The 27783-nt window shown below is 32.8% G+C and overlaps 2 protein-coding genes and 1 pseudogene across 3 annotated transcripts; 2 read left to right on the top strand and 1 right to left on the bottom strand.

The window, feature by feature from the left end:
* The first annotated feature begins 606 nt into the window (after positions 1–606).
* LOC107605103 (Calcineurin-like metallo-phosphoesterase superfamily protein) lies at positions 607–3643 on the top strand. Its single transcript, XM_016306853.3, has 2 exons — positions 607–2150; positions 3153–3643. The coding sequence occupies exon 1, from the start codon at positions 742–744 to the stop codon at positions 1948–1950; it is 1209 nt and encodes a 402-aa protein (XP_016162339.2). The 5' UTR covers positions 607–741; the 3' UTR covers positions 1951–2150; positions 3153–3643.
* A 2765-nt stretch (positions 3644–6408) lies between these two features.
* LOC107605102 (chaperone protein dnaJ C76, chloroplastic-like) lies at positions 6409–10194 on the top strand (annotated as a pseudogene). Its single transcript, XR_015885727.1, has 5 exons — positions 6409–6648; positions 6967–7138; positions 7782–7959; positions 8060–8166; positions 9806–10194. The product of XR_015885727.1 is annotated as a chaperone protein dnaJ C76, chloroplastic-like (transcript).
* Positions 10195–11071: 877 nt separating this feature from the next.
* On the bottom strand, positions 11072–16900 carry NRT2.7 (high affinity nitrate transporter 2.7). The gene is made up of 3 exons (XM_088489885.1): positions 16077–16900; positions 15298–15733; positions 11072–11472 (listed from the first exon to the last, which is right to left on the bottom strand). The coding sequence occupies exons 1-3, from the start codon at positions 16774–16776 to the stop codon at positions 11229–11231; spliced, it is 1380 nt and encodes a 459-aa protein (XP_088346011.1). The 5' UTR covers positions 16777–16900; the 3' UTR covers positions 11072–11228.
* Between the last annotated feature and the right edge of the window lie 10883 nt (positions 16901–27783).

Here is a 27783-nt window from a genome sequence, read left to right as displayed (position 1 = left end):
ATTCATAACAGATTTGAGGAAGTATCATTTTTTTGATTATTATACATTTTCTATGTTCTTCCACATATATGTAGGATCTTTTAAGTAAGGTATTCATTCTTCAATGTTTTGTCAAGATGACTACCAATGAAGATCATAGCTTTAACTTTATCGTTTTGAGATATTTTATTATTAGTTTTAATAATGTTTCTAAAATCTATTAAATCAAGATGAATTCCGACATCTAATATTCATAATAAATAGTTATTTTTAGATATATTAAAAACATTAATTCAGGATAAAAAAATTTTTGACATAATATAAATTTATTATCGACATCTTTTTTTCTTAAATTTTATTAGAATTTCGTGCTGATAACGTATTGTAAAATAAATAAATAATAAAAAAAGTAATATTAAAATAAAATAAAAAATAAAAAATTATTAATATCCTCTGAGATATGTATCTCTTTATAATTAAAATTTTATAACATACTTTCAATAATAATATACTCAATATAACACATATATTATAATTTATTTAAAGATATATATTCTTTCTTAACTTTGTATATGCTATTTTATAGACATCCTATAACATTAACATAGTTGCCACATTAGAATTGAAACAATAGTTGTCGAATCGAATTTGAATTAATAGTTTGGTGATGGGCTACTCATACCAACCTTTGACATTCAAAATATAATAAATTAATAATACTATAACACATAAGGAAATCCTGTTTTTCATTACTGAATCAAAATGGGAGGGGAAGAAGAGGCCGAGACCCAAACCTCCATCTGCAAAGACGCTCCCAATCTCCTCTCATCCTTCGTTGACACCTTCGTCGACTTCTCAGTCAGTGGCCTCTTCCTCCTCCCGACGCCGCCGCTACAAAACCCTAACCCTTCAATTTCCCGCTCCCTACCGCCATTACCCACCCGGCTGCCCTCTCCGAGCCGCCTGATCGCCGTCGGCGATCTCCATGGCGACCTCGACAAGACGAAGCAGGCACTACGCCTGGCAGGCCTTATCGACGCCTCTGACCGCTACGTAGGGGGCTCCGCCACCGTCGTCCAGGTCGGCGATGTCCTTGACCGCGGCGGCGACGAGCTCAAGATCCTCTACTTCCTCGAGAAGCTGAAACGCGAGGCGGCCCGCAGCGGCGGCAAGATCATCACCATGAACGGCAACCACGAGATCATGAACGTTGAGGGTGATTTCCGCTTTGTAACGAAAACAGCTCTAGATGAATTTAGGGTTTGGGAGCAGTGGTTCAGTGTTGGTAACAAAATGAAGGGCCTCTGCCAAGGTTTAGAAACCCCCACAGACCCATTCAAAGGGGTTCCTATGTCATTTCACGGTGTGAGAAGAGAGTTCTTCGACGGGTTTCGAGCCCGGGCTGCGGCCCTGCGGCCTAACGGCCCAATTTCGAGTAGGTTTCTGTCGCAGAATGTAACTGTCTTGGTTGTTGGGGATTCCGTTTTTGTTCACGGAGGGTTGTTGCCGCAGCATGTTGATTACGGTTTGGAGAGGATCAATGAGGAAGTTAGGGATTGGATTAATGGCTCCTCGGGGAAGTTTTCGCCGCAGTATTGCAGGGGGAGGAATGCTGTCGTTTGGTTGAGGAAATTCTCAAATGAGGTTGCTCAGAATTGCGATTGTGCGACTCTTGAGCATGTTCTGAAGACGGTCCCTGGTGCGAAGAGGATGATCATGGGACACACAATTCAGACGGCTGGTATTAATGGTGCCTGCGAGAACAGAGCTATTCGGATCGATGTGGGCATGTCGAGGGGGTGTGGTGGTGGTTTGCCTGAGGTTTTGGAGATAAGTAAGAATTCTGGGTTGCGGATATTGACTTCGAATCCATTGTACCAGAATATGGGCAATGCTGGGTTAAATGTGGGTAAGGAAGAATTGTTGATTCCTGCACATGGTGGACTTAGGGAGGTAGAAGTTAAAGCTTGAAGTTAAGGAGGTTTAGCTTTTAGTGTTATTGGTTAAACTTTCATGAGCTATTGTTGGTTTTTGTTTCAATTGGCAACGAATGAATTGGGGGATTGTACAGTATAGGATGTTATCCACAATTTTTCTCTTTGGTCCACCATGAAGAAGACTTTGTGAGGATGCTGAATTCATTGAATGTCTTAAGACCTTTACCTTGACTGGTAAACAAAATCATTCTTGTATTAAAATAAATGTTGCTTGTAAAGTTTATCATTGGTATGTGAAGTATGAAAAAACATTGAATAATGCATTGATTTATCAAGAGCCATTGCTAGGAAGGTACCTCTTTCAGTGTCTTTTTATTTTGGTGAAGAGGGCTTGGAGCTATTTCCATTATATTTGGTTCATTGTTGATATCCTCATTGATCTGGTGGATGCTTAGGTTTCCTCACTATTTATTTCACAATGAACTTATTCTTTCTGAAATGAATGGATGACTTCTTTGGACACAAGATATATGCGTTAAACATCTTGGCCATTATTCTACGCTTAGTCTGCTATATGACCTTTTTTTAGGCTAAATCATTTGGTTGAATGTAATCGTTGATTGCATTAACTTATGGCTTTTTATAACCCATGATGTGCCCAAAATAAAGGGATTGTCTAACAAATGCCTTTTAAAGGTTACTAATGATGGTAAATTTTAAAAGTTTTTTAACTCAATAGGTGCATTGAAAAATGTGAACTTCTTATGTTTTCTAAAATAATTAAGCACATGAGCGAACTAGTTAAGGGCACTAATAGGCCAAATTCATAAAGAGAAACTTTATTGTTTATCATGTGCAGAGAATTTTATTGAGAACTTGGGGAGTTTTCAGCAAGTTCCATTGGGATATGGGAATTGTCATGCTTCCATTAAGTTATATTAAGCAACAAAAATAAAAGCCTATTTCCTTTTAGCTGCAATTCATAATTAGGTAAAAAAGGAGTGTACATTTGTTGTTAAAAGTCCCATTGGTGATGAAGTGTATGTTCCCTTATTCTTCTCTTAGGACCAGTTCATTGATTTGATTCTGAATTTGGCATCGCTCTCTGTTGTTTATTGTTCACATTGAGCATTCGTTCATCTTTTTGCATATCTTGATAATTCTCTTTACATCCTTCCTCCTTCCCCCTTTGTTCCTTTGAAAGGTTTAGTTCATGCCTGAGCTGTGTTCTTTCAGGTACATATGATGTGGGGGACAAATCTAGGGTTCCTTGCATGGTTGGAAAGCGAGAGGAGCATCAGTCATACTGTACTAACACTTGTTCTGCCTGGTCCACATACCAGATATATATCCTCTCGCTATTCTTTTTCTTTCATTTGTTTATTTATTTGAGTGGGAAAACGGTTTGGAAAGAGGGAGGAAATGATGAGAAGGTGGGATTGAACCTCTTCCTCACATCTTAAAATATACCTGTCACTAATTTGTGACAGTAATGCAAAATAGAATGTTTGAAGTCCTTTGCATTGTAATATTGGGGAGTGTCTTAGAACAAGGCAGCTGAGTTTGCTGTCTTCTGCATGGCGATCATGGTTGCAACACCCAGCTACTTAGCAACAACACTGACAAGAATTTGTTTTTTTGAGTTTAGCTAACATATAGTTTTAATAAACACATAATAATGGAAGCTTTATATTTTATATATTTTCTATTAAAATTTTCTCAGTTAATACTCTGAATACGTGTTCTTAGAAAAAAAAAAAATGATCTAGGTAACAAACACAATTCAGAAGAACAAAGCAAGCTAAAATATGCATAACTGCAAGACTGTAGTGAAATACAATAGTTAACAATAACAGAATGTACATCTAAAAGACCTTTCTATAATAAAAAGATGCCAGATATGAATTAAACTAAATTAGATCTATAACTAATTGGAAAGTTTTCAAGTATATTGGTATACCGGTGTATATTTTATAATTAGAATCAATGGTTAAAAATCACTGAAATACTAGTGTACCGAGATACTTGAAAGTTTTCTTAACATTTAAATATTTCATAACACTTCTCCTTAGATATTCATCAAGAAGGTATTTTATTAAAATCTTACTAAAAGACTGGAAAAAACTGTGACGAAGAAAAAATAGTACATTTCTTTTGACAAGGGCTATTTTGTTAAAATTCTTGTAAAAAAAATCCTGTGGACAAAAACTTTAATAAGAAAAAGAGTACAATTTCTTTCTCTTTTATCAACATCGAGGTCTTGAAATCTAGAAAAAACTACCAAAAGTACCCATGAAGTTTACGAACGCTGACAAAAGTATCCATAAACTAAGAAAATTAACGATGTACCCATGAAAGATGGATTTCGTATGACAAAAGTATCCAAACCCTAATTTTTTTTTTTGTTGATTTTTTAATAAAATTTCCAAACTATCTCCACTCTCAACCTCAACTCACTTTTTCAACTTTCATAATCCAACCTGTACCTTTAAAACCTTTGTTATGGTCTAATGGAGTCCAAAACTACTCCTATAATAGACCAGGCCAAAATCAATGATAGTGGTGGTGGTAGAGGACTTCGACTGATTCCTGACAAATAAATTTAGTATGGTGAGCTCTTTCCCATTTTTTTCGCCAATCCTTTCACACAAAGAAAGCCCTCAAATTAAGAAAAAAAGGAGAAAACAACTGAAACGATAAAAACTGTTCCTTTATGATTCTTTCTCTGATTCTTCATCGGTATTAATTGATTCTTTTGTTAATCTCGGCGCTGCAATCCTCTGTTGCGTTACTATCCAAAATGTCCATCATAAAAGGTTCATTTCGTCTGTTGTAGGAGTAGTTTTGGACTCCATGGCAAGGGTTTTAAAGGTGCATATTGAGTTATGAAAAGTTGAAAAAGTGAATTGAAGTTGAGGGTGGGGATAGTTTGGTAATTTTATTAAAAAATCAATAAAAAATTAAAATTTTGATACTTTTGTCATACAAAACTCATCTTCCATGGGTACATCGTTAATTTCCTTAGTTTATGGATACTTTTGTCAGCATTCGTAAACTTCATGGATACTTTTGGTAGTTTTTCCTGAAATCTATATATTTTCGATCTTGTGCAGCAGCCTTTCAAAAGAGATGAGTCTACAAGACTATTGTTTGACATGTTTCGGATATTAGTTGCCAATCATAGCTTCTAGGGGTGCACATGGGTCGGGTGAAGCCGGGTTTGATGTGACCCAGACCCGACCCGAAATATACACCGGGTCTATTTATTAGACCCGAACCCGACCATAGACCCGATGAAACCAATACACTTTCGGGCCACAATTATACCGGGTGAAAACCGGGCCGTTAACATTACATTACGTTGATACCTTCTTGTAAACTAGCATGTAAAAATATCCAAATTTCCAAGACTCAAACCATTATTTAACATGGTAAAATTCACTTAGAAAAACATAATAAAAACCAACCCTTCTTTAAAATTAAAGCATAACCACAATCAATACTAAAGCAAAACCACAATCAATACTAATATTGTCTAATAATACCAAATATTTAAATCAATACAAATAACACAATATTATGCATTAGTCTAAATTCTTATGCATTCTAAACATAAAACATTAACTTATAGTCTTATAATGACTAATAAAACAAAATATTAAGGTTTACAATACTTAAATTTCACATAAGAATAGTCATGATCCATCACTAATAACACAAAATATTAATTGTGTATGATGACCGGGCCACCGGGCCGACTTTGGATGACCGAGCTATGGCCCGGACCCGACCCGAAATAATGACCGGGTCTATTTTTGAGACCCTTACCCGGCCCTAAACCCGATGAAATCACACCAAATTAGCCCCTAAAGTGTTCGGGACCGGACCGGGCCTTCGGGCCGGGCCGGTCTGTGCACCCCTAATAGCTTCTAAAGAGTAAAGAGTTGCTCTCTGGTGGAGCTGTGCATAATGTAATTGTTATCATATAAAGTTGTGTGTGTTTCTTCAATATAAGATAATCAATAGGATGCTTCAACATGTTGATTAACTGCCTTTTTTATAGGACTATCCATGAATTGTTTTGTGAAGTTAGTTGTCATAGACTCATAGTCAACTTTGTAGACTTCCACTATATAGTAATATCTCCATGTATAGCTAACTTGTTTGAGATATGTATTTACGTGGATTTGTCAAGTAGTAAATGTAATGTCTCTGTGGTTGGAGCCAAAGTATACCGCACTAATACACTTTTATAGCAAATTAAACACACTTTTTATTTTTAACCTGTCCTTTTTTAAATAAAATCAAACTCGATATTAATTTTTTAACCAACTTTTAGTTAAGGAGTCTATTTTTACTCTTATTTCTTCAAAAAAGAATGGACTAAATATTGATTAATTGATTTTTCTTGTTTCTTTTTAATTAGTATCTGCAATATTTTGTTTACGAAAGCGATGTCTATATCATATATTCATATTCTTTCAAGTAATGTGTATAGGTTTTGTATGTATCCCTGGAACAAAATATCTAGTCTTGCTTATCTACTCTCAACTCTCAAGTCTCAACTAAATATCTTCTGAAAACCGTTGTGAGCAAAGTCACCGGTACAAGGACTATTGAAGAACACAAGGAATATGTCACTTCTAATCTCCAGCTGCTATTTGTTATCATGGTCAAAGCCTGCTCAAATTCATGGTTATCTGAATTTCAGCAAACATTCAAAATTGTTAAGGTATCGTTTCATTAATGAATATATAAAATTGTCAAATTTTTTCTTAAATTTTAAACTGAAAAAGTCTAGGGGACTAGCAATTTTTGTGTTTTGTGGCCAGCACTTAACCATCAAAAGAAGAGTGAGTGATCTCTCACCATTGGATGTAATCTCACACCATTAAAAGCACTATTGATAGCCAATTGATGGTTACAAAACACAAAAGTTGCTGCCCCCTAGCACTCCTCTTTTAAACTGGTTTCCATGTGAGTCTCTCACTTGTTTATATAACTTAGCTCTGATAGTAGTTTTACATACCTTACCCTGTTGAAAATGAAGGCAAGAATGCACTACAGTGAGATGCTGTAGTAGTAGATCATGGCAAACACCAAGAGCTCAACACAATTATTACGAATTGCTTGGAGTTTCTGCTGATTCAAATGCCCAAGAAATCAGAGAAGCTTACCGAAAGCTGCAGAAGCAGCATCATCCAGACATTGTTGGCCAAAAGGTAACTCTATGTATGGATATGAGTAGGGTAAGATAGGGTTTAAATTTTACTCTAACTTCACTTGTAGATTTAAACTTCTCAATTTGAATTCTACTCTCACCTCAAATCTCTCATCCGGACCTCGACTTGACCCGTAAAAATATATTTATTTTTCACTCGATCACAATATTAAGTCCTTTCAGATTTTATATATTATATTATTTATGTATGCCTAGTAAATTAAATTACTAATTTAGTGACACTAAATATTTATGCAAAAGATAGAAATTTGTATTAAAATTTGTACCGGCTCATCATAAGTATATATTTTATAAAAATTCACATTATATACTAAGGATGTGGGTTGGGTAATTAGGATTGATTCAGTACCCAAATTCAACTCTGTCTGCTGCAGATCAGGTTGTTAACTCATTTTGTCTGGATTAAATATCCATAAATTCGAGTCGTGCTGTTATTTCTAATATTGGTTGTCTGTGTATTTGTTTTTTTTTTTTTATATTCTCTATATTTATCTATATTTTTTTGGGAAATAAATCTTTTTTGGTAGAAAATAGGATATTTAGTCTTTTATACTTTCATTACGTGGAGATTGAATAAGAATAACTAGGTATTATGCTTTTTCTTTTTATTCCGTTATTTTTAGGGTCACAAGTATACTCTATTGTTGAATGAGGCTTATGAGGTGCTGATGAAAGATGATCTAAGGAGAAAATATGACGAATCAATAAATCAAATGAGGATAAGACTTGGGGAAAATAACAGCACGTGGAAAGGACCCTTACGACCACAAGCTTTATTTGTTGATGAAAATGCATGCATAGGTATACTCTTCATTAATTAATTAATATATAATCAAAAGGATATATGATTCATATGTGTGCCTATAAGAACCGAAGTGAACACTAATCCAATTCATATCAGGATGCAGGGAATGTGTCTATCATGCAAGCAACACATTTATCATGGATGAAGCTCATGGATGTGCACGAGTCAAAGTTCAATATGGAGACACGGACCAAAATATTGAGGTACACTAAAAAATATTTAAAAGTTTATATTCTATATGATACAAACAATAATAACAATGCCAATATGAAAGCCCAAGAAGATAAAAACGATGGGTCGAATAAACCCATTAAGAAGAGTAATCCAATTAGAGAAAATGTGAAAAAAAATTATGAGGTGTGAAAATGGAATCAGACCAGTTCGACCGAAAAACTAGTAAACTGGATCCTATACCAATCCGATGATTGGACTGCACAAGGTATAAAACCGACAGATGGATTCAAACCCCCTCCCTCAAGGATATGAATGGTGGCCTCAACCACCAAGCTAATTTGTTTGTTACTAGTATATATGCAAATTAAAATACATATTGATATCTTTCGACAAATAATTTATTTCTATTTAATTTATTTTAATTTTAATTATAAGTTCACTCATTTTTAAATTAATTATATTTTTATTTAACAGTAATTATAAACTCACTTATTATTTTCTTTTTATAATTATATAATATCTATTAACATTATTTTTCAATAAATACTTGTAGTATATAATAGTATAATAGATATAAATTAATTAATAAATTATTAAAATTTGAAAATAATAGTTATTTTAATATAAAAATAAAATAAAAATATTTATGATGGAGTAAAATTAATAAAATACTTATCGATTTTGTTCCATAGTGTTTAGAATAGCTAGATATTTTTAAAATATTAGTAAAAATATGTATTTTAAATTTTTAATTCTAAATTTTTAACTATATTTTGTTTTTTATTTACATAGGACCGAGTCAATCGGTTCAACCAGTAATCTACCGGTTGAACCAATGACTCAGTGATCCAGTGACCTGACTGGTTCGATCACCAGTTCGATTCTGATAACTATGGTTGGAATAAAAAATAAAAAGAATATTTACTTATATATTTCTTTATTTTTGCGGATATCTACCCAAAATCCGACATCCAATCCTACTAGTGTGCGGATCGAATCTATATTCGCAATTTTCGAATCGTATTCGAATAAGTACCGTGGATATACAAATCGAATCTGATTCATGAACACCCCTAACACACGTTATTATTATTATTATTATTATTATTATTATTATTATTATTATTATTATTATTATTATTGCTGACGTATGAATTAGTTACAACAGAATAAAAAATACATGGTTGAAGGGAGAATAGAAGTGTAAAGAAATACTAATTTTGATGATGGTTAAGAATTATTAATGCAATACTTTTTGGAGTATAGAGTACTATTTTATAATTTTTTTAATATTTTATTTTCATGGTTTATTAATACTCTCTCACCTCTCATTATTAATGTTGATAATTGTCGATATTGTGATTATTGTAAAATTTTTAGTACAGATCACTGTTATTATATATTACATTTGGGTCATATATAATATATATACAAGTTACGTAGGTAGAGTCTATTGTAAAGAAAAGAGAGTAATAATCATGATCCTTCTAAATTTTAGTTTTTCTTCATAAATTATATAGAAATTTTAATTTAGTCTTATTAAAATATTTAGTTTAATCTCTTCTGTGTTATAAAAATACAAAATTAACTTTTGTTTTTCTCTAAAATTTAGTCCAGCTCCCTCTTGATGAATTATATATGCTTCTAAATAATACATGAAAATCTTAGGTGTCTATTGAGTCATGCCCAGTGAACTGCATATATCGGGTGAAGACAGAGGAATTGGCGGTGCTTGAGTTTCTGATCCAGCCACAGCCAAAGGCAGGGTATGGAGTATATGGAGGTGGGTGGGAGAGACCTGCAAATATCTTTAATGCCGCTAGTCTTTCAAAAAACAGCTCAAGCGACAAGCAACGTAACAACAACCAGAAAAAATCAAAACACTGGTTAAAAAATGAGACTAAATTCTAAAAACTAAAACATTATATAAAATCCATACAAACGAAGTTATTATCTAAAGTTTTGTAAATTATCAATAGATTATACATGTGATGTTTTGTAAATTAAGCGACATTCATAGTTGATAATTATTAAATAATTTAATATATTTAACTAAATTATTATTTAATATTTTTTAATTATCAATTTCATATAAAAACGTGAATATTCACCAAAAAACATTTTACTGATAATACGACGTTTTGTCTATTTTTTTTCTTGTAACTAATAATCCCACCACGGATGAAACATTTTCCCACATAAGTAATCAATTTTACATGTTACCTATCTGTTAAAATTGTCACTAAAATCTAAAATGAAAAAGTAATTTTTTTATATATAAAAACAGCAATAACAATTAATAGAATTTAACTAACTTTTTAAAAATATAATAATAAAAAATTTTTAATTTTATATATTTAATGTATTAAAATATAAAAATATTTATTTTTTAATAATTTTAATAAAATATTTTTTATAATATTCTTAGTTTATATTCTTGAAACACGAGTTAATAAAATTCTATTTAATATATCTAATGATTTAATCTTTTATTGATGGTTGAAACGTTTATAAATAGTAAATTTTATTTTTTATTAATAAATAACTAATAAAATTCTTTTTTAAGCTTGTTATATTTGTTATAATAAAATAAATTATAAAACAATTACTCAGTACAAAAAATTTGTTATTTATACCTCATCCATTATCAATATAGTGATCATGTTAATTAATTATTGTTGCCATTATATAACGGGATTGAAAAGATAGAGAATTAGAGATGATAAAAATTTATATGCAATTTTTTTTACGTGTAAATTTATTAATTAAGAATTATTAGATAATTTAATATGTTTGATTAAATTATTATAATAATTTTTAATTATTAATTTTATATAAAAATAATTATACTTGATTTTTTTTTATAATGAGAGATAATTCACTTTATTTTATTAGCTGGATAAAGTTCTCGCTCTTCAAATAAAATAAACTTAATTACAAGAAAAAGTATAGAAAATTAATTATAATATAAATTAATTCAGCGGATTATAGTATATCAGTATATGTCATAGATTACATTGACCAATTTAGTTATACATGACCTAATACGCGTATTTGGCTCTTCTTCGAATATAAATGAAAGTGTTGGATATTATTCCAAAAGACTGTAATTTTCTTGGATCGAATCCTCGCATGAGATAGGACCACAAAACATTCCTCCCGAATGAGAGAAGTAAATCAAAGTTACAGGAAGAGTACAAAATATGATAAATAGACCCATCACGGATATACTTGTCTGTTTAGATAAGTTGCCGCTTGAAAACAGCAACATTTGCGTCACAACTGCTCCTATAGTTCCACCGCTTCCGGTCATTCCTGCTATTACTCCCAGTGATCTGTTTATAAATAAACGCAAGTTTATTTATTTTTATATTTTTGTTATAAAAAATAAAACAAAGTATATTTTTTGTTTTTAAAATTTTAAAAATATTTTTAAATTTTATTTTATTTTAATTTTATTAATAAAATTTTTATTTCCATTAAATATATCCATATAAGCTAATAGGATCAATTTAAAGACAATTTTGTAAGAAGAACTTTAATACAGGTAAATTAGACATGTTCTGAGTAGTCAAACATGATTATTTGATTGATTCTCAATTTCATAAAAGTTTAGCTGGCGGAGTACAATTGATGCAAATTAAATATTTCTAAAATTAAATTAAAATAAAATAAAATTTATGAGTACTTTCAAAAATTTTGACAAATTTAAAACTTCAAAGGCAAAAATTATTGTTTTAAATATTAAAAATTAGTCTTTAGATCAATTATAATGTATTTTTGTATAAATATATTATTGTTTTAAATTATTCTTAATATATATTTTATATAAATAGTTGATTTGATATCAGATTTTTTGTGTATATCTAAAATAATTGTTTATTATCTGAATTGACAAATAACTTTGCAATAATGATTTTGTTAATATAAAAAATTAATTTCCAAATCAATTTTATATATTTTTTTATAATTTTTAATATTATAAGAAAATTTAAATTTTTTGGTGCTAAAATAACACTTTCCTCCCTTTTATTTGTAAAATGCACACTTCTCTCCCTTATAACTTAAAAAAAAATTAAATCTATTTTAAATTTTGTGTGTTAATTAAGGTTAACTTTATCTATTTTTTAAGAAAAAATAAAATATTTTTTACAAAAATACCCTTTAATAAAAATTTTATTTTTTTGTGATTAAATTTTATTTAACAAAATAGCCTTTAACAAATTATTTTTTTACTAATTAAATTGTATTTTTTATCAAAATATTTTTTTAAAAAAATTTTAATGATTAAATTATTTTTTTCTAAGATATCCTTCAATAATTTTTTTAATTATTAAATTGTGATTTTACCAAAATTTTTGTTAACAATTATTTTTATTTTAGTATTAATTTTTCGATATCAATACATATTATTTTAATATTAAATAAAAAAATCTTACCACTGTTCATATGTATAATAATTAATATTAATAAATAATTTATTTCATAGAACTATTAAAAATTATTAACAAATTTATCAAAACTTAAAAACAAGTTGAGATGGATAAATCCCAAATTTAAAAAATTAACATCTCATTCCTTCACATTTTTATAAAACAAGTTCTTTAATAATTACAAAATTATTGAAGAGTATCTTAGAAAAAAATAATTTAATCGGTAAAAAAATTTTTAAAAAAATATTTTGAAAAAAATACAATTTAATTAATAAAAAAATAATTTATTAGAGGGTAGTTTGGTAAATAAAATTTAATAAAAAAATTTTACTAAAAGATATTTTTATAAAAAATAATTTATTTTTTCTTAAAAAATAGATAAAGTTAATGTTACTTAATACAAAAAAGTTAAAATAAATTAAAAATAAAATTTTTTAAAAGTTATAAGAGATGAGAGTGTATATTTTATAAATAAAAGGGAGTAAGAGAGTAAAATGTTATTTTAATATCTCTTTAAAAAAATAAAATTTTCTCTTAATATTATAATCAATTATTAAAATAATTATATTTATCATATTAGAATAATCAAATTTATTTGTAATAATATAATTAAATTTTTTCATAATTAATACGGTAATTAATTGGTGAATAATTTTTTAGGTACATATATCATTAGTTATAATTAAAATTTTAATTAATATTTATATATAAAAATAGCAAATAGAAACTCTGGAGTAATTAAGTTGGAAAAAAGCAATTTTATTGAGAGTGAACGCACACGATATATACAAACAACATGACCAAAGCATGAGCATATGCATGACTATTTACGGACCGGGGCGTTTGTAGTCACTATACTTCACATTAACACAAGAAGGGTATAGCATTCTTCTTTTTTTGTGAATGGAAGGGCCAACTGAGTCAAACTTTAAAATTTCAGGTATAAATTGACTCAATTAAAAATAAAAAAGTTAAATTAAGTTATAATTAAAGTTTAAATATTATTTTAAATATTAATTGATAAAAATTTAGATATTTAAATATTATTTCTTTTCATGCTCTATACTAAAAAAATGTCTATGGTTGCAGTAAAAAATTTTGATTATAACTAATAAAAAGGGTGATCCCTCCTTAGAAATATGACCATAATTTTTATGGTCATTCCACTTTAAAATCGTGATCATAGTCTTATCTATAGTCACCTCACCTTAAAACCGTGATCATAGCTTTATTTATGGTCACCCCTCTTTAAAATCGTGATCATAAGCCCTTTTAGGTCATCATTTTTTTAAAAAACTATGACCATAGACTCTTTTTTGTTATTGTAAAAAAATCGTGACCATAAACTCTTTTAGATCACCTTCTAAAACCGTGATCGTAGATTCTTTTAGGCCACTCTTTTTAAAAAACTGTGATTATAGATATTTTATAATCACCCTATTTTTAAAAATCGTGACCATAGCTTTTGTTTCTTTAGCCACGATAAAAAATCGTGATCATAGAAGATCTATAATTATAATTTTTTACCGTGACAAAAAAAACCATGATCATATACCCAAAATATTATAGTGCTAGGTAGGTATTAATAGGGATGGCTCAACTAATAATTAAATAAAAATATATTTTTAGAAAATAATTTTTTAAGACTAATAAAATTCATATAGTAATTAAAATTTTCAGATTACATCCTTAATAAATCAATCATCTTTATAAATTAAAAATTTGAAATCATCAGGGACAGCCTAAGTCATCCTTAAGGTCGTACTCTTATTTTTATATGTTTGTGTTATATATATCCACTAACAGTGGTGATTTAATCATAACTTTTAAATGTAACGAGAAATTGTTTTGAAAGTTTAAAAGTATAGATTTTGAGCTACAAATAGCTAGTAACTATGTGCTTAATTTTGTAAGGATGCCGGTATAGGAATCGTAAATATTAGAGATTAATCATCTATATAGAAATACAGGAATGACATTATACTACTTACAAACAAATTTAATAAATAATATAATTAAGTTAGATTGAAATTTAAATTTAAAAACTATCACTAATGCAATTGATCAAAATACAAATAAAAATACAAAAATATAATAGTAGTTTTACTTTGATTGTTTTGGTAATTAATTACTTTGATTGTATTGTTTATATTTACTGGACAATACTCACATAACAATTAATAAAATGTAGGAATGATTCTAAAATTATTTTTGTGTCTACTTACTACACCAATTAATTAATTGAAGAATAAAATGTAGGAATGATTCTAAAATTATTTTTGTGTGTACTTACTATTTAGTTTTTAATGATAAAAATTTACGTATAATTGTTTTTATGTGAAGTTAATAATTATTAAATAATTTGATAGAATTGGTTAAATTACCATCTAATAATTATTAATAACTATTAATTTTGTATAAAGAGTACTGTTTTTTTTAATTTAATTATTTTATTATTTTTTATAATTTTATTAAATTCTTAATTTTTATATTTTTTTTAATTATATTTTTATATTATTTTTAATTTTATAATTAAAATTTTTAATATAAAATATCTATAATTAAAAATTTAATTACATTTTTTATTAAATATTTTTTAAAAAAATATTCTATTAATTTTAATATTTTTAATATAAAAATAATCTAATTATAAAATAAAAAACAACTTAAAGATTCAATTGAAAAACAAAAAAATAAATTTGATGAAGCGAGAATATAGCAGCTAACCTCTTGGAAACGAAAGGAACCACGCCAAAGATGAGGCCAGAAGCGGCTTGAACAAACACTGAAAAGCAGCACATAACAAGCACCGAGCTCCAAAGCGAGTCAACTCGGCCTAGCAACACACACAGCAAACCGGCCACCGTCTGAACCGCCCACACCCCCCAAAGCCTCCCTCTCATCCCGAACCTCTTTCCCATCCTGTCAGACATCACTCCACCCATTGGCCTCGAAAACACATTCGCCATCCCAAAACACGCCGCTATGGTCCCCGCCGTCTGAACATTCACCCCGAACCTGTCATAGAAATACTCCGCTATTATGTTGTCCATTGTAAGCTCCATCCCAAACGACGACGCATACAGCAGTCCCAGAACCCATCCTCTGTAATTCGACAACCCACGCACCACAACAACAAATACACTCTCCTTTCGATTAGTACCTGTTACAATATATATATTAGGATTCTATTACATTTATATACAATAATATAATATTTAATTATATCTCAGTACTCATTTTATTTTCATTCAATTTGATGTTTCTTTAATTGTGTCATTACTATTGTATCTTTAAACCATGAATATATACTTCTAATTCTACTTTTATCTAATACATTTTCTTGATTATATTAAGTGTTTACAAAAAATGAGCCGTTATATACAGATACGACTGATTTGGTGATTAATTCTTTGCTGACACATAACATTTTGACCCCTCAGTTGAGAGTTTACTCTGTTTTTGTTTTTGGCCTTGATCAATATATAATCTTAAATCTTAACTACCTCTCTTGGTGTTGTGGTTACTAGAAGGGAGATCTTGACCGTATAACAAAACCAAGGTTCCGGTGGTGGCTTGGAAAATTGCCGGGATTATGAATGATAAGCGCCATGCGGTGGAGGAAGGGAGGTTGAATAGTGAGATGAAGAGGGAGTAGACGACGGGCATGACGAGTTGGGTCACGCCAGAGCCGACGTTGGCCCAGCCTGCGACAACGCCGTTGGCGAGGCCGACGACGTTGCCGGAGAACATGGAGCTCATCCAGAACTGGCTGGAGACAAAATTAGCGAGGCAGAAACCGACGAGGAAGCGGACGGCGATGAAGGAGGTGGGTGTGGAGGCCAGGGAGGTAGCGAGGATGATTGGGGCGGTGAGGAGGGAGAGCGTGCCAGAGGCTATGCGGGGGCCGACGAGGTCACAGGTGGGTCCCATGAGGAGGCGGGAGAAGATGGAGCCCGCAAAGGAGGCGGTGCCAGCGGCGCCTATTTCCGCGGCGGTGAGTTTGAGGTCTTCACGGATGATCGGAAGGAGTGGGGGAATGGAAAAGGTGGAGAAGAAGCAGGAGAAGAGGTTCAGCCATGCCAGGTGGAAGGTAAGCATGTGTGGCCGCGCTGCCGAGAGCGGACGGAACTCGGTGGCTTTGTCGTCCTCATCGACGGCAACGGGGAACGAGGACTTCTCCGAGAAGTAATGCTCAGGTTGCATGTTGGGACCTTTTTAGTTATTTAGTTTTCTTTTTTTTTTTTTTCTTCTTTTTTTTAATGGAAACTTGGAACTAAATTCTGGGGAGGCAAAATATGTATGTAGATTGAAGCAGCAAGGCACTAAACGGCAAAAACATGACTTAATGAGGTGTATATATGGATCACTCCGTTATACATGTACAATACACTTTTTTTAACCAAAACATGTATACTTTTATCGTACAAAATCTAGGTAAATACTAAATAAGTAATAACTCTGCTATGCGATGCATTGCCCACTTTCCATACTATTTTCATGTTAATATTTTCTTAATAATTAAGTAACTAATACGTTTGTTTCTTTTTTTATTAAGTAAAATAATTTAAATACATAATTAATTAATAATAATCATATTTTATAATGATATAAAGAAATTTGGTATATAAGAAGTGATCCATTCTATATAACTCGCCCGCAAAATCTATAAATCGGCATGATAACAAAAAACAGAAGAAAAATCCAAAATTACGTGTATAATTTAGTTACTAAAGATAACGCGTCTTCAGAAGAAATCTCCAAGTGAATCACTTAAAAAATAGGTCAACTAAGTAATGATACGATAGCACGTTCGAACTCAAAAGTCTATAAAAGAAAAAACCCTAAGCAAAAGAAGGTACTATTTATTTTGAATAGCAATATATTCATCTCATTTTCTTTTTAATTTGAGCGTTGGAGTGCTTTTGCAGGTGTCCACCGCCTCCGTTCTTGAGAAGCCAATGTATATCTCATCCAACTCAGGCGGAAGTAAATTCAACCTTGGATCGAACGAGCTATACCTTTCCCGAGGCTTACTACGCAGGAACATTTAGCGCCCATCGTGGGGCTGAAGTTTTAAATTAACCCCACCATCATCTTTTCTGCCCTATTTTAGCTTTTTTTTTTTGCAGGTCACGACCTATGGCAGAAGAGCAAAGCAACCCTCCTCCTCCTCCCACTCAAGCCGAGCTTCTAGCTATCAGTGAGTCCTTGCGAGCAGAAGTCCAACGCATGGTCGAGCTAATGAACCAGAAACAAAATAGTTGGCATGACGGGGAGAAACAGAAAATCCCTGCCAATGACGTTGACGATGACGATGACGACTATACTGCAGAAACTAAAGCCGCGATGATAGTCACCCTAAAGCCATTAATAAAGAGAACCAATCCCTTTTCAAAGGAAGTTATGAGCTTTCAGATGCCGAAGAACTTCACTCTGCCGATGACACTGAAACCCTATGAGGGAACCGGTGATCCCAACATTTACGTCACTAAATTTTACTTAATGATGTTCATGAACGGTGCATCTGACCCAATACTTTGTTGTATATTTTCAACTTTCTTAGACGGTGCTGCCTTGATCTGGTTTTCTGATTTACCTGCAAGTTCTATATCAAGCTTCGATGAGCTGGCCGACCTTTTCGTTAACAACTTCGTAGCTTCCAAAATCTATGTGCATGACTCATACTTGATAAACCACTATTTTATGGTATATTTTGGATTGAATTGAGTGGGTTTTGTCAACTATTCTCACACTTATTCATGTAAATTGCATGTTTTTAAGTTTCCTTCCTAATGTTGTGCTATGATTGAAAACATGCTTCCTAGGCCTTTAAATCACTAATTTTTAATCCTCTGTTATTATCATTCAATGCCGTGATATGTGCGTTAAGTGATTACAGGATTTATAGAGCAGGAATGGCATAGAGGATGAAGAGGAAGCATGCTAAAGTGGAAGGAACACAAGAATTTGAAGATTTGAGAAGCTGAAAGCGATGCGCGTGCATGGCTGAAGCGCACGCGTGATCAAGCCAGTTCCAAGCGACGCGTACACATGACTGATGCGTACGCGTGACCTTGTGCAGGGCCCACCGATGCGTACGCGTGGCTGACGCATACGCATGACGAGCGTCACGTGCTACAATTAAAGGAATACGATGGGGCGTTTTCTAGGCTGATTTTGGCCCAGTTTCAAGCCCGAAAATGCAGACTAGAGGCTGGGATGGAGCTGAGACTGAACACACTTTCACTTTAGCTTGGTTTTTGAGTTTTGAATTCTAGTGAGAGAAACTCCTACTTCTCTCTAGGGTTCTTGGTACTCTTAGTTTTACTTTCACTTGGATCCTGAGAGAAGTTGTGGTTACCTTCATTTGGAGTCATTCTCCTTATAGTTTTCTTCTCTAATTTTTCTATTACTCTTTTCCATTTCATTACTTGAATTCATGTTTGGATCTTGTTATGATTGAATTTTGTTAAGGCATTGAGTTATTTCCATATTTACTGTTATTGCTTGTTTTGTTCTTGTTGATTATTCTTAGTGGTAATTTGAATTGGATTATTTTCTAGTTTTTATCATATCTTTTAATTTTGCTCACCAAGTGTTTGAGGAAATGTCATCCAATATCATGGAGTAGATTTCCTTGCTTAGTTTGGGGTTGAGTAATTGGAGCCACTTGAATTGTTATATTCAAGTGTTGATTGGTAATTGAATATTGTTTATTAGCTTGAAACTCATCAACTCTAGTTCTTCTTTATGAAGTGACTAGGACTTGTGAGCTAAAGTTAATCGTTTCATTTGACTTTTCTTCAATATTTAGAGGATAACTAAGTGAGAACAATGAGCTTTTACCCTCACATTGGGCAAGACAATAAGGATAGAAATTCCGGTTCTCACCCCGAACCAAGGCCTTTTTATATTGATTAATTACTAACTCTTACTAGTTAAATATCGCTCTAATTTTCTAGTTATTTATTTTTCTTGTTTTCAACTTCAAAAATCTTCAGAAAAATCACAACCAATAATTTGCATCTTGTGTCAATTCCTAGGGAATGACTCAGGATTCTACTCCCGGTTATTGAATTTAAATTGTGACACATTTTTTAACTATGATTTGCGGAAATCTCGTCGATTAAGACTATACTTGTGACTTTGATTTGAAAAAATATTTTTGGTAATCTTGACCGATATTTATCCGCATGTCAATACTATCTCAGCATTATAAAGCAAGGATAACATGAAAGCCTTAAAGATTACATGACATGGTTCACAAAAGCAGCCATGGAGATACCTAACCTGAATCTAGAAGTCCACGTACATACACTAAAGAGTGGGCTTCAACCTGAAAAATTTCAAGAGATTATAGCAGTGACGAAGCCAAAGACGTTAACCGAGTTCAAAGAAAGGGCAACAAGCCAAATTGAAATGGAAAAACTCCGACAAATCCAGAGAGTAGAAAGACCTAACCCTAGCAAAGAGGAGGATAAACGGAACAAACATACAAACAATAAGACGGACCAAAAGCCATTCAAATTAACACCAAAGTTTGACGCATAACTCCATTCAACACCAAAAGGAAGACATTATTAAAGATATGTTGCACTCCAAATTAATCAAACCACCAAACAAAGCGGAAACTTATCAAGACCAATGATACATGGTCAAATCCAAGTACTATACATTTCACCAGAAGTACAGTCATACTATAGATGATTGTGTTATAGCAAAGGACCTCCTCGAGAAACTAGCCCGCCAGGGCATGTTAGATAAGTACATTGATAGTCAGGGACAGAGACGAAACGCAATGGATCTCGACCAATGTCCGAAGTTGAATGACAATTATAGAGACAAAGGAAAAAAGGTAAACGAAATCCCTAATCAACCTCGTGGCATTATTAACTATATCTTTGGTGGTTTCGCTGGGGGGAAGATGCAGTAATTGTGCTAGAAAGTGGTGGTATAGGACCATGATGTCAGTGACTAAGTCCAAACTGACCTTAACCACCAACGTGGATATTCTAGAGATTACATTCAAATCTTCAGACTTTAAAGCGGTAGATAAAAACCTAGACGACCCTGTAGTCATATCACTTCAGGTCGGTGAACTATTGGTGAAGAAAATCCTTTTGGACATAAGCAGTAGCACAGACGTATTGTTTTATTCTACATATCAAAAATTGAAACTAAGTGACAACGCTCTACAACCATCAACTAGGGAATTGGTAGGTTTCTCAGGTGAGCGTGTTCCAATACGTGGTTATATATGGCTACAACAACCCTAGGTGAATACCCTAACTGTAAAACACTAGACATCCAATACTTAGTTGTGGACTGTCAAAGCCCATACAATATCATCTTAGGAAGACCTTTTTTGAATACATTTGGTGCTATTATTTTCACTGTACACCTGTGTGTTAAGTTTTGTATGTAGGATAAAAAAGTTGTCACCATCCACGCTGACTAGAAGAAAGCCAGACAATGCTATAATGGGAGCCTCAAAACAAATCCTTTAAAACAAACTTATCAGCACTACGTCCATGCGGTCTATAACTAGGAATATTTACCTGCTTTAGCAGACCTAGATCCTTGGGAAGACTTGTAAAACTGACCTATGCCTATAGATACTTTAACCAAAGTGATGCTAAAAGAAAAAGAAAGCAAGTACACTTGCATAGGGGATGCATTACAAAGACCAGAGAAGAACAACTCGTCACACTACTATAAGAAAATATCGACCTATTTGCCTGGACCCTAGTAGACATGTCGGAGATTCATCCAAACATCATTTATCACAAACTAGCACTTAAACCCTCAAGTTGACCTATAGCTCAGAAGAAATGACACCTCGACACAGACAAAAAGAAGGCATCCATAGAGGAAACTCAAAAACTATTGGATGCTGGATTTATAAAAGAAATTAGGTTCACAAGTTGGTTAGCAAATATAGTCATGGTTAAAAAACACAACGGTGGATGATGTGTGTAGACTTCATTGACCTCAACATGGCCTGTCCAAAAAACACATCTTTTCCCTGTATTGATAAATTAGTTGATAGCTCATCTAGTTTTAATGTTTAAATTTTATAGATGCTTATTCTGACTATAACCAAATACTTATGTATTCGGCAGACCAGGATAAGACTGCATTTATTACTGACTATGACAATTTTTATTACAAGGTATGTCCTTTGGGTTAAAAAATGTAGATGATACTTATCAAAGGCTAATGGATAAAATATTTTCCAACCAAATCAAATAAAATATAGAGGTATATGTAGATGATATGGTGGCAAAGACCAAGTCCGACAGCAGTCATACCAATGACCTAAAGGAGATTTTTCAACAGCTCCGGCTAAATGTTGTCAAACTCGCGAGTCTAAGTAAACTCGTGGAGCTGACCTAGACTCGACTCGTGAGTTAACTCGTAGACTCGTACGAGTTCACCTGTTATGAAGTTTATATATATATATATATATATATATATATATATATATATATATATATATATATATATAATGTATATTTACTCAATTCTAACCATTCAAAATTAATAATATCAATCTTAAAGCACATAATAAATTAAAATAGTAGCATACATTATAACAAATATTTTAAAATACACATTCAAATCATCTATAATTATTCTTATACAAATACAACATAGAACACACAAAATTAAAAATTCTAAATCTGTAATACTAAATCTTTAATTGAACATTGAACAATATCAAATAATCAAATTAACTTTAATCAAAATAATTAATTACTAATCATCCATGAATGGATGAACCATCTGGCCATCTAACATAAACGATAAATAATAGGCTAAAATTAGAAGCAATAAAATTAAAAAAAAAAAACTAAATCAAGAAATAAAAGCTCAAAAAAAGGGCAAAAGATATACAAAAAATAGAGGATACAGAAGAAAAGAAGGGGCAAAGTCCCAGCAATAGCAGATCGAAGGCAAGGGTGCAGCAGGCAGCGGTGGTGAGGGTGCAGCAGCAACACGAAACGATGGCAATAAAAAGTCATGGATTTCACGACGGTGCAAACCAGAGCAGAGATATGACTGTAGGAGAAGTAGTCGAACTCGTGAACGGTGATAGCACGATGGAGTTGCGGATAGTGGATATGTGAAGAAATACAAAGCAGAGGGAATCATAGGTAAAATTCACAAAGACAATGGCGCAAATCAATGCAGAGGTAGCAGACGCAGGCAAACAGCGGCAGCATGACAGGGAACAATGACTGCGGCAGAACATGGAGAAAGTGAGACTTGAGAGAAACAACGCAGATGAGTGAGTTGTGAGTGAGTTTTCTTTCATTCTTTGGGAGTGTTATCGTAACCCTAATAAAAAAAGTATTTTTTTTATTCAAAATAACGTTTTTTTGAGCAAAAATGAAGAAAAACACAAACTCGCTAACTTGGTCCTAAACTCACGAGTTTGTCCGAGTTTGATCGAGTCTAGCCGAGTCTACTCAGGATAGAGTCTATGTCCGAGTCAACTCGATTCCATATCTAAACTCGTAAACTCGTACGAGTTTACGAGTTAACTCGAGAGTTTGACAACAATGCCGGCTATACAATATAAAGCTAAACTTGGAGAAATGTGCCTTTGGCATGGGAAAAAATTTCTCGAATTCATATTAACATGCTGAGGTACGGAGGCCAACCCAAAAAAGTGTCAAGCAATACTAGAGATGAGAAGTCCTCAATCAATCAAAGAAGTCTAATAACTCACTAGTCGGCTGGCAGCATTGTCCCATTTCTTATCTTTGATTGCTCACTGATCACATTATTTCTTCAAAACACTAAAAAAACAGAAGAAGTTCACATGGTCAAAAGCATGCGAACAGACATTCACCGAGTTAAAAGATATACTATCCTCACCTCTAATACTCCAAAAACCCGAGCATGGTAAACCTTTATATTTATATTTGTCTGTTACTGATTATGCTATTAACTCTGTTTTGGTAACATAAATAGGTAAACAACAACATCCAATATATTTCGTTAGAAAATCTCTCCAGAATGCCGAACTCAGATACCCAAAATTAGAGAAGCTAGCTTTAGCTCTTGTAACAACAGCAAGGCGACTAAGACACTATTTCCAAAGTCGCACTATACTAGTATGGACAAAACATCTCTTAAGGCAAATCTTCACAAAACCTAAACTAGTTGGAACATTAATCAAATGGTCTATCGAGCTCTCAAAATATGACATCAATATCAAGCGCGGGGAGCCATCAAGTCCCAAGCTTTGGCTAACTTTATCGCATAACTTACTCTCAACAACTCAACACTTAGTACCAGGACATGGACAGTATATGTTGATGGCGCTTCGAACATGCAAGGTTCTAGAGCCAGTATATTGCTCAAAGATAGCCAAGGAATAGTTATAGAATAATTTTTGTAATTTATTTTCTATGCCAGCAATAACCAGACAGAATATGAAGCACTTATAGCTGGTCTCAAGTTAGCTCAAACCCTCATGATAACACACCTAAATGTCAAATGTGATTTACTATTGGTGGTACAACAGGTAACAGATAATTTTCAAGTAAGATATACACTATTAGAAAACTATTTATCTATTATTAATAACCTTAGCTCTTGCTTTTTGAAATTTGAAATCTCCCACATGCCTCAGGAGCAAAACTGCTGAGTTAACATTTTATCCAAACTAGCAACTATTAGAAGTCAAACTCATTTACCGAGCTTATCACAACTAGCACTGGATGAACCCAGTGTTACATTAATAGCTCTTTTGAGTATTACACAGGAGATAGATTCACGAAACCCATTCATCACATATCTGCAAGTTGAAAAAATATTAGAGGATATCAAGAACAAACGTAAATTCAAGAGACAGTCCAACTTCTTCACCTTGATTGGAGACGAGTATACAAATGAGGTTTTACAAGACCCTTATTAAAATGCTTAAGCAAGGCCGACGCTAAACTCGCCATTGATGAAGTCAATGAAAGGGTATATGGTCACATAAGGGTAGAAGCCTAGCATAAGAAATACTTAGAGCAGGATATTACTGGCCTACAATACAAAGGGATTGCATGAACAAGGTCAGATATTGTGATCATTGCTAACGTCACACCCCCATCATTCACAATCTGGCCGAGCAGTTACACACATTGGAGGTAAGCTGACCCTTTAGTAAGTGGGGGCTGGATAGCCTCGATCCTTTTCCACTAGCACCAAGTCAGGTTAAATTCTTAATTGTTGTTATAGATTACTTTACAAAATGGATAGAGACTATATCTTTAGCAAAAATCAATTCTAAAAAGATGATCTCTTTTGTTTGGAAAAACATAATATGTAGATTCAGTATACCTCACTCCATTATCACTGATAATGGTCGACAATTCATTGATAAGAATTTCACAAGTTTTTTACAAAATTTTAAAATCACACATCAATTTTTATCTATAGAGCACCCTCAGACTAATGGACTAGATGAGGCTACCAATAAGGTTATATTGCAGGCATTACAAAAAAAAAATAGATGATTCCAAGGGACAATGGGCCGAGCTCATTCCTAAAATTTTATGGATATATAACACAACAGAACATTCATCAACAAAAAAGATTCCTTTTAGACTAGCATATGATTGTGATGCCATGATACCGGTTGACGTCTCACATCAGTCTGGCTGAATAAACATCCTCAATGGCGAAGCGAATTACGAGCTAAGAGCCACCGAGTTGGACTCAATAGAAGAAATCCAAGACCAGGCGCTGATTCAACAACGCATAACGCAACTAGCTATAGCTCAGAAATACAATAAAAAGATCAAGTCGAGGTCATTCCATGAAGGAGACCTCGTCCTCAGAAAAACAGAGGAAGCACGAAAACCACATGGTCACAGAAAGCTCAGTGCCAATTGAGAAGACCCATTCTGAATATCAAAAGTTATCAGATGAGGAACATACAAATTACAAACATTGCAAGGCAATAATCTACCAAGTACATGGAACATTTCTTCTTTAAAAATGTATTATAGCTAAGTCAGAACAAGGTACTGTACTCTTTTTTATACTGTCTGAATTTTATCTTTAAGTCGGGTTTTGCCAGGAGAGGTTTTAACGAGGCACACCTCTGCCCTTCAACATTGAAGGATCCTCATCAATATAATAATTCTTAATTCTTCAATTCTCACTACTATTTTCCATTACTTTTTAACCGACTTATAAGTCGACCAATGCAAAGCACGCCGAATATAATGGCAACTAACAAATCACTTCCTATTCTTTTACATTTCTCAAAACATTCACTACTATCTCCGTTAAATCAGTCCACAGTAATATTAATCCAGCCGGTTCCTTTTTTGGCAATACATTCCAAAAAGCAATCATACAGACTAAGGGAAACAACTTACCAAAAACAAAAGTACGAATCATACTAAAAACATGCACATTCAAATATTTCATATACTAACATTGTCTTGCGAACATAGCAACCATATTATAATTAACCGAGCTATACCTAGGACATCAACCTACCAAACTATAAGCAAACAATATCAAACAAACTTTTCCAAAAAACAAAAAGCAAAATTCGTTACATAAAACAACTATCATGGAGGACTAATATTCTCATCCTCGCCCTCCTATTCCTGATCATCATCATCCATCACCATCAGCTCTCCATTCACAACAATCTTACACGAGTCCATAGCAACCACATCCATGTCAGGAGCAAGGAACTTAACCTACTCCATAGCTTTCTCAAACTCGCTAGCAAACATCTCCAAGCCATCGCTATCTTTGCTATATTTCAGGATCTTTTTTTCAAGGTTTAACACCATCATTCTAGCTGCTAAACTCGTCCTCTTTTTATCAAGCTTCTTCTCTTTATCCTCAGCCAGTTTTCACTTCTCCTCCAACGATTTCACCTCATTTTCTTTCAAGCTAACTTGCTCTAATGTATCCCGAAGCTTATTACCCTTCTCTACATTTTCTTGCATTACTTGTTCTGTACTTGCCTTGTCAAAAAAATCCCTTGGATGCTTCATCTCATGAGTTTGACTAATAGACATTAACCGAGATCCCATCACCTACACAATTACCATAACAATTTATTAAAAATAGCACAAAACGACAATGACCAATTAATTCAATACTCCTAGTTACCTACAAATATTGCGCCACCTTAACATCACCAACATTGTGAACCAGTTCCACATTAGAAGGATTCTGACCATATTCATCGTCCATAAGCAGAAATGAAAAATGCCCACTCCACACGGAAGTGATATCCTCATTCTCTCTATAGCCATGAAGTTTCACCTAGTTCTTTGTAAAATTTTTAACCTCATCCAAATCCAAATCTTTATTATCAAACTTGGTTTTCGTTAAGTTGATCACCTCCTCAACTCCTTATTAGCAGTAACCTCAATTTTCCTCTTCTTATAGTTCACCTTCTTTCAAGGTGTAGGTTTGTCGACCTCAACACCTCCTTCCAGCTTAACATTATTTGCAGACCCTTCCTTTTTCACATTTTTGGCCTTGAAAAAGGCACGAAGGCTATTAATAGTACCTTGGGGGCTTTCTCACCTACACATAAACACAAATAACATAAGTATATACAAACAGCCAAAACCAACATCTTCGAACAATGATCTACATTACACAAATTCCTAAATACTTAGTAATCGAATCTCTATCAATTTTTCACTCAAGTAATTAATAACCTAGTGGTCATGATATTATTTACCAAGAATTTCACAACTATTTTGTTCCTATACTGCATCATCTCCATACCAAGAATCTGCTTAGGGGAAGGGTGCCAATACAAGGAAAATTTCTCAACCAAATTTTCATCCACAAAAAAGGGAAACTCATCCTCACATGACCTTACTTTAATGTACATCACCTTAAAATTCTTAAAAGATGACCTATACAAACTGAATATAGTTCGGTTAGGGACCCTGGCTAAGTTTAACCAAAGCCCCTTTTTCACACCTTTGGTCTAGAACAACACGAAAAATACCTCTAACAAAGCCTCAATGTCCAGATACTCCATCAAAATCTCAAAACTCCTCACAAATGTGCAAGAGTTAGGATGCAATTGAGATGTTGCATACATCATTTGTGTCAACACAGCATGTTCACACTGCGTAAACGAAAATCTAACACCTAACTCAACCAATACACAACTATATATAAAGAAAAACTCACACCCATCATCCCTGTGGAACA

This window comes from Arachis ipaensis, chromosome B6 (genome assembly GCF_059453495.1).
Source record: "Arachis ipaensis isolate K30076 ecotype BB chromosome B6, ASM5945349v1, whole genome shotgun sequence".
NCBI lineage: Eukaryota > Viridiplantae > Streptophyta > Magnoliopsida > Fabales > Fabaceae > Arachis > Arachis ipaensis.
This window is presented reverse-complemented; position numbering and strand designations above follow the sequence as displayed.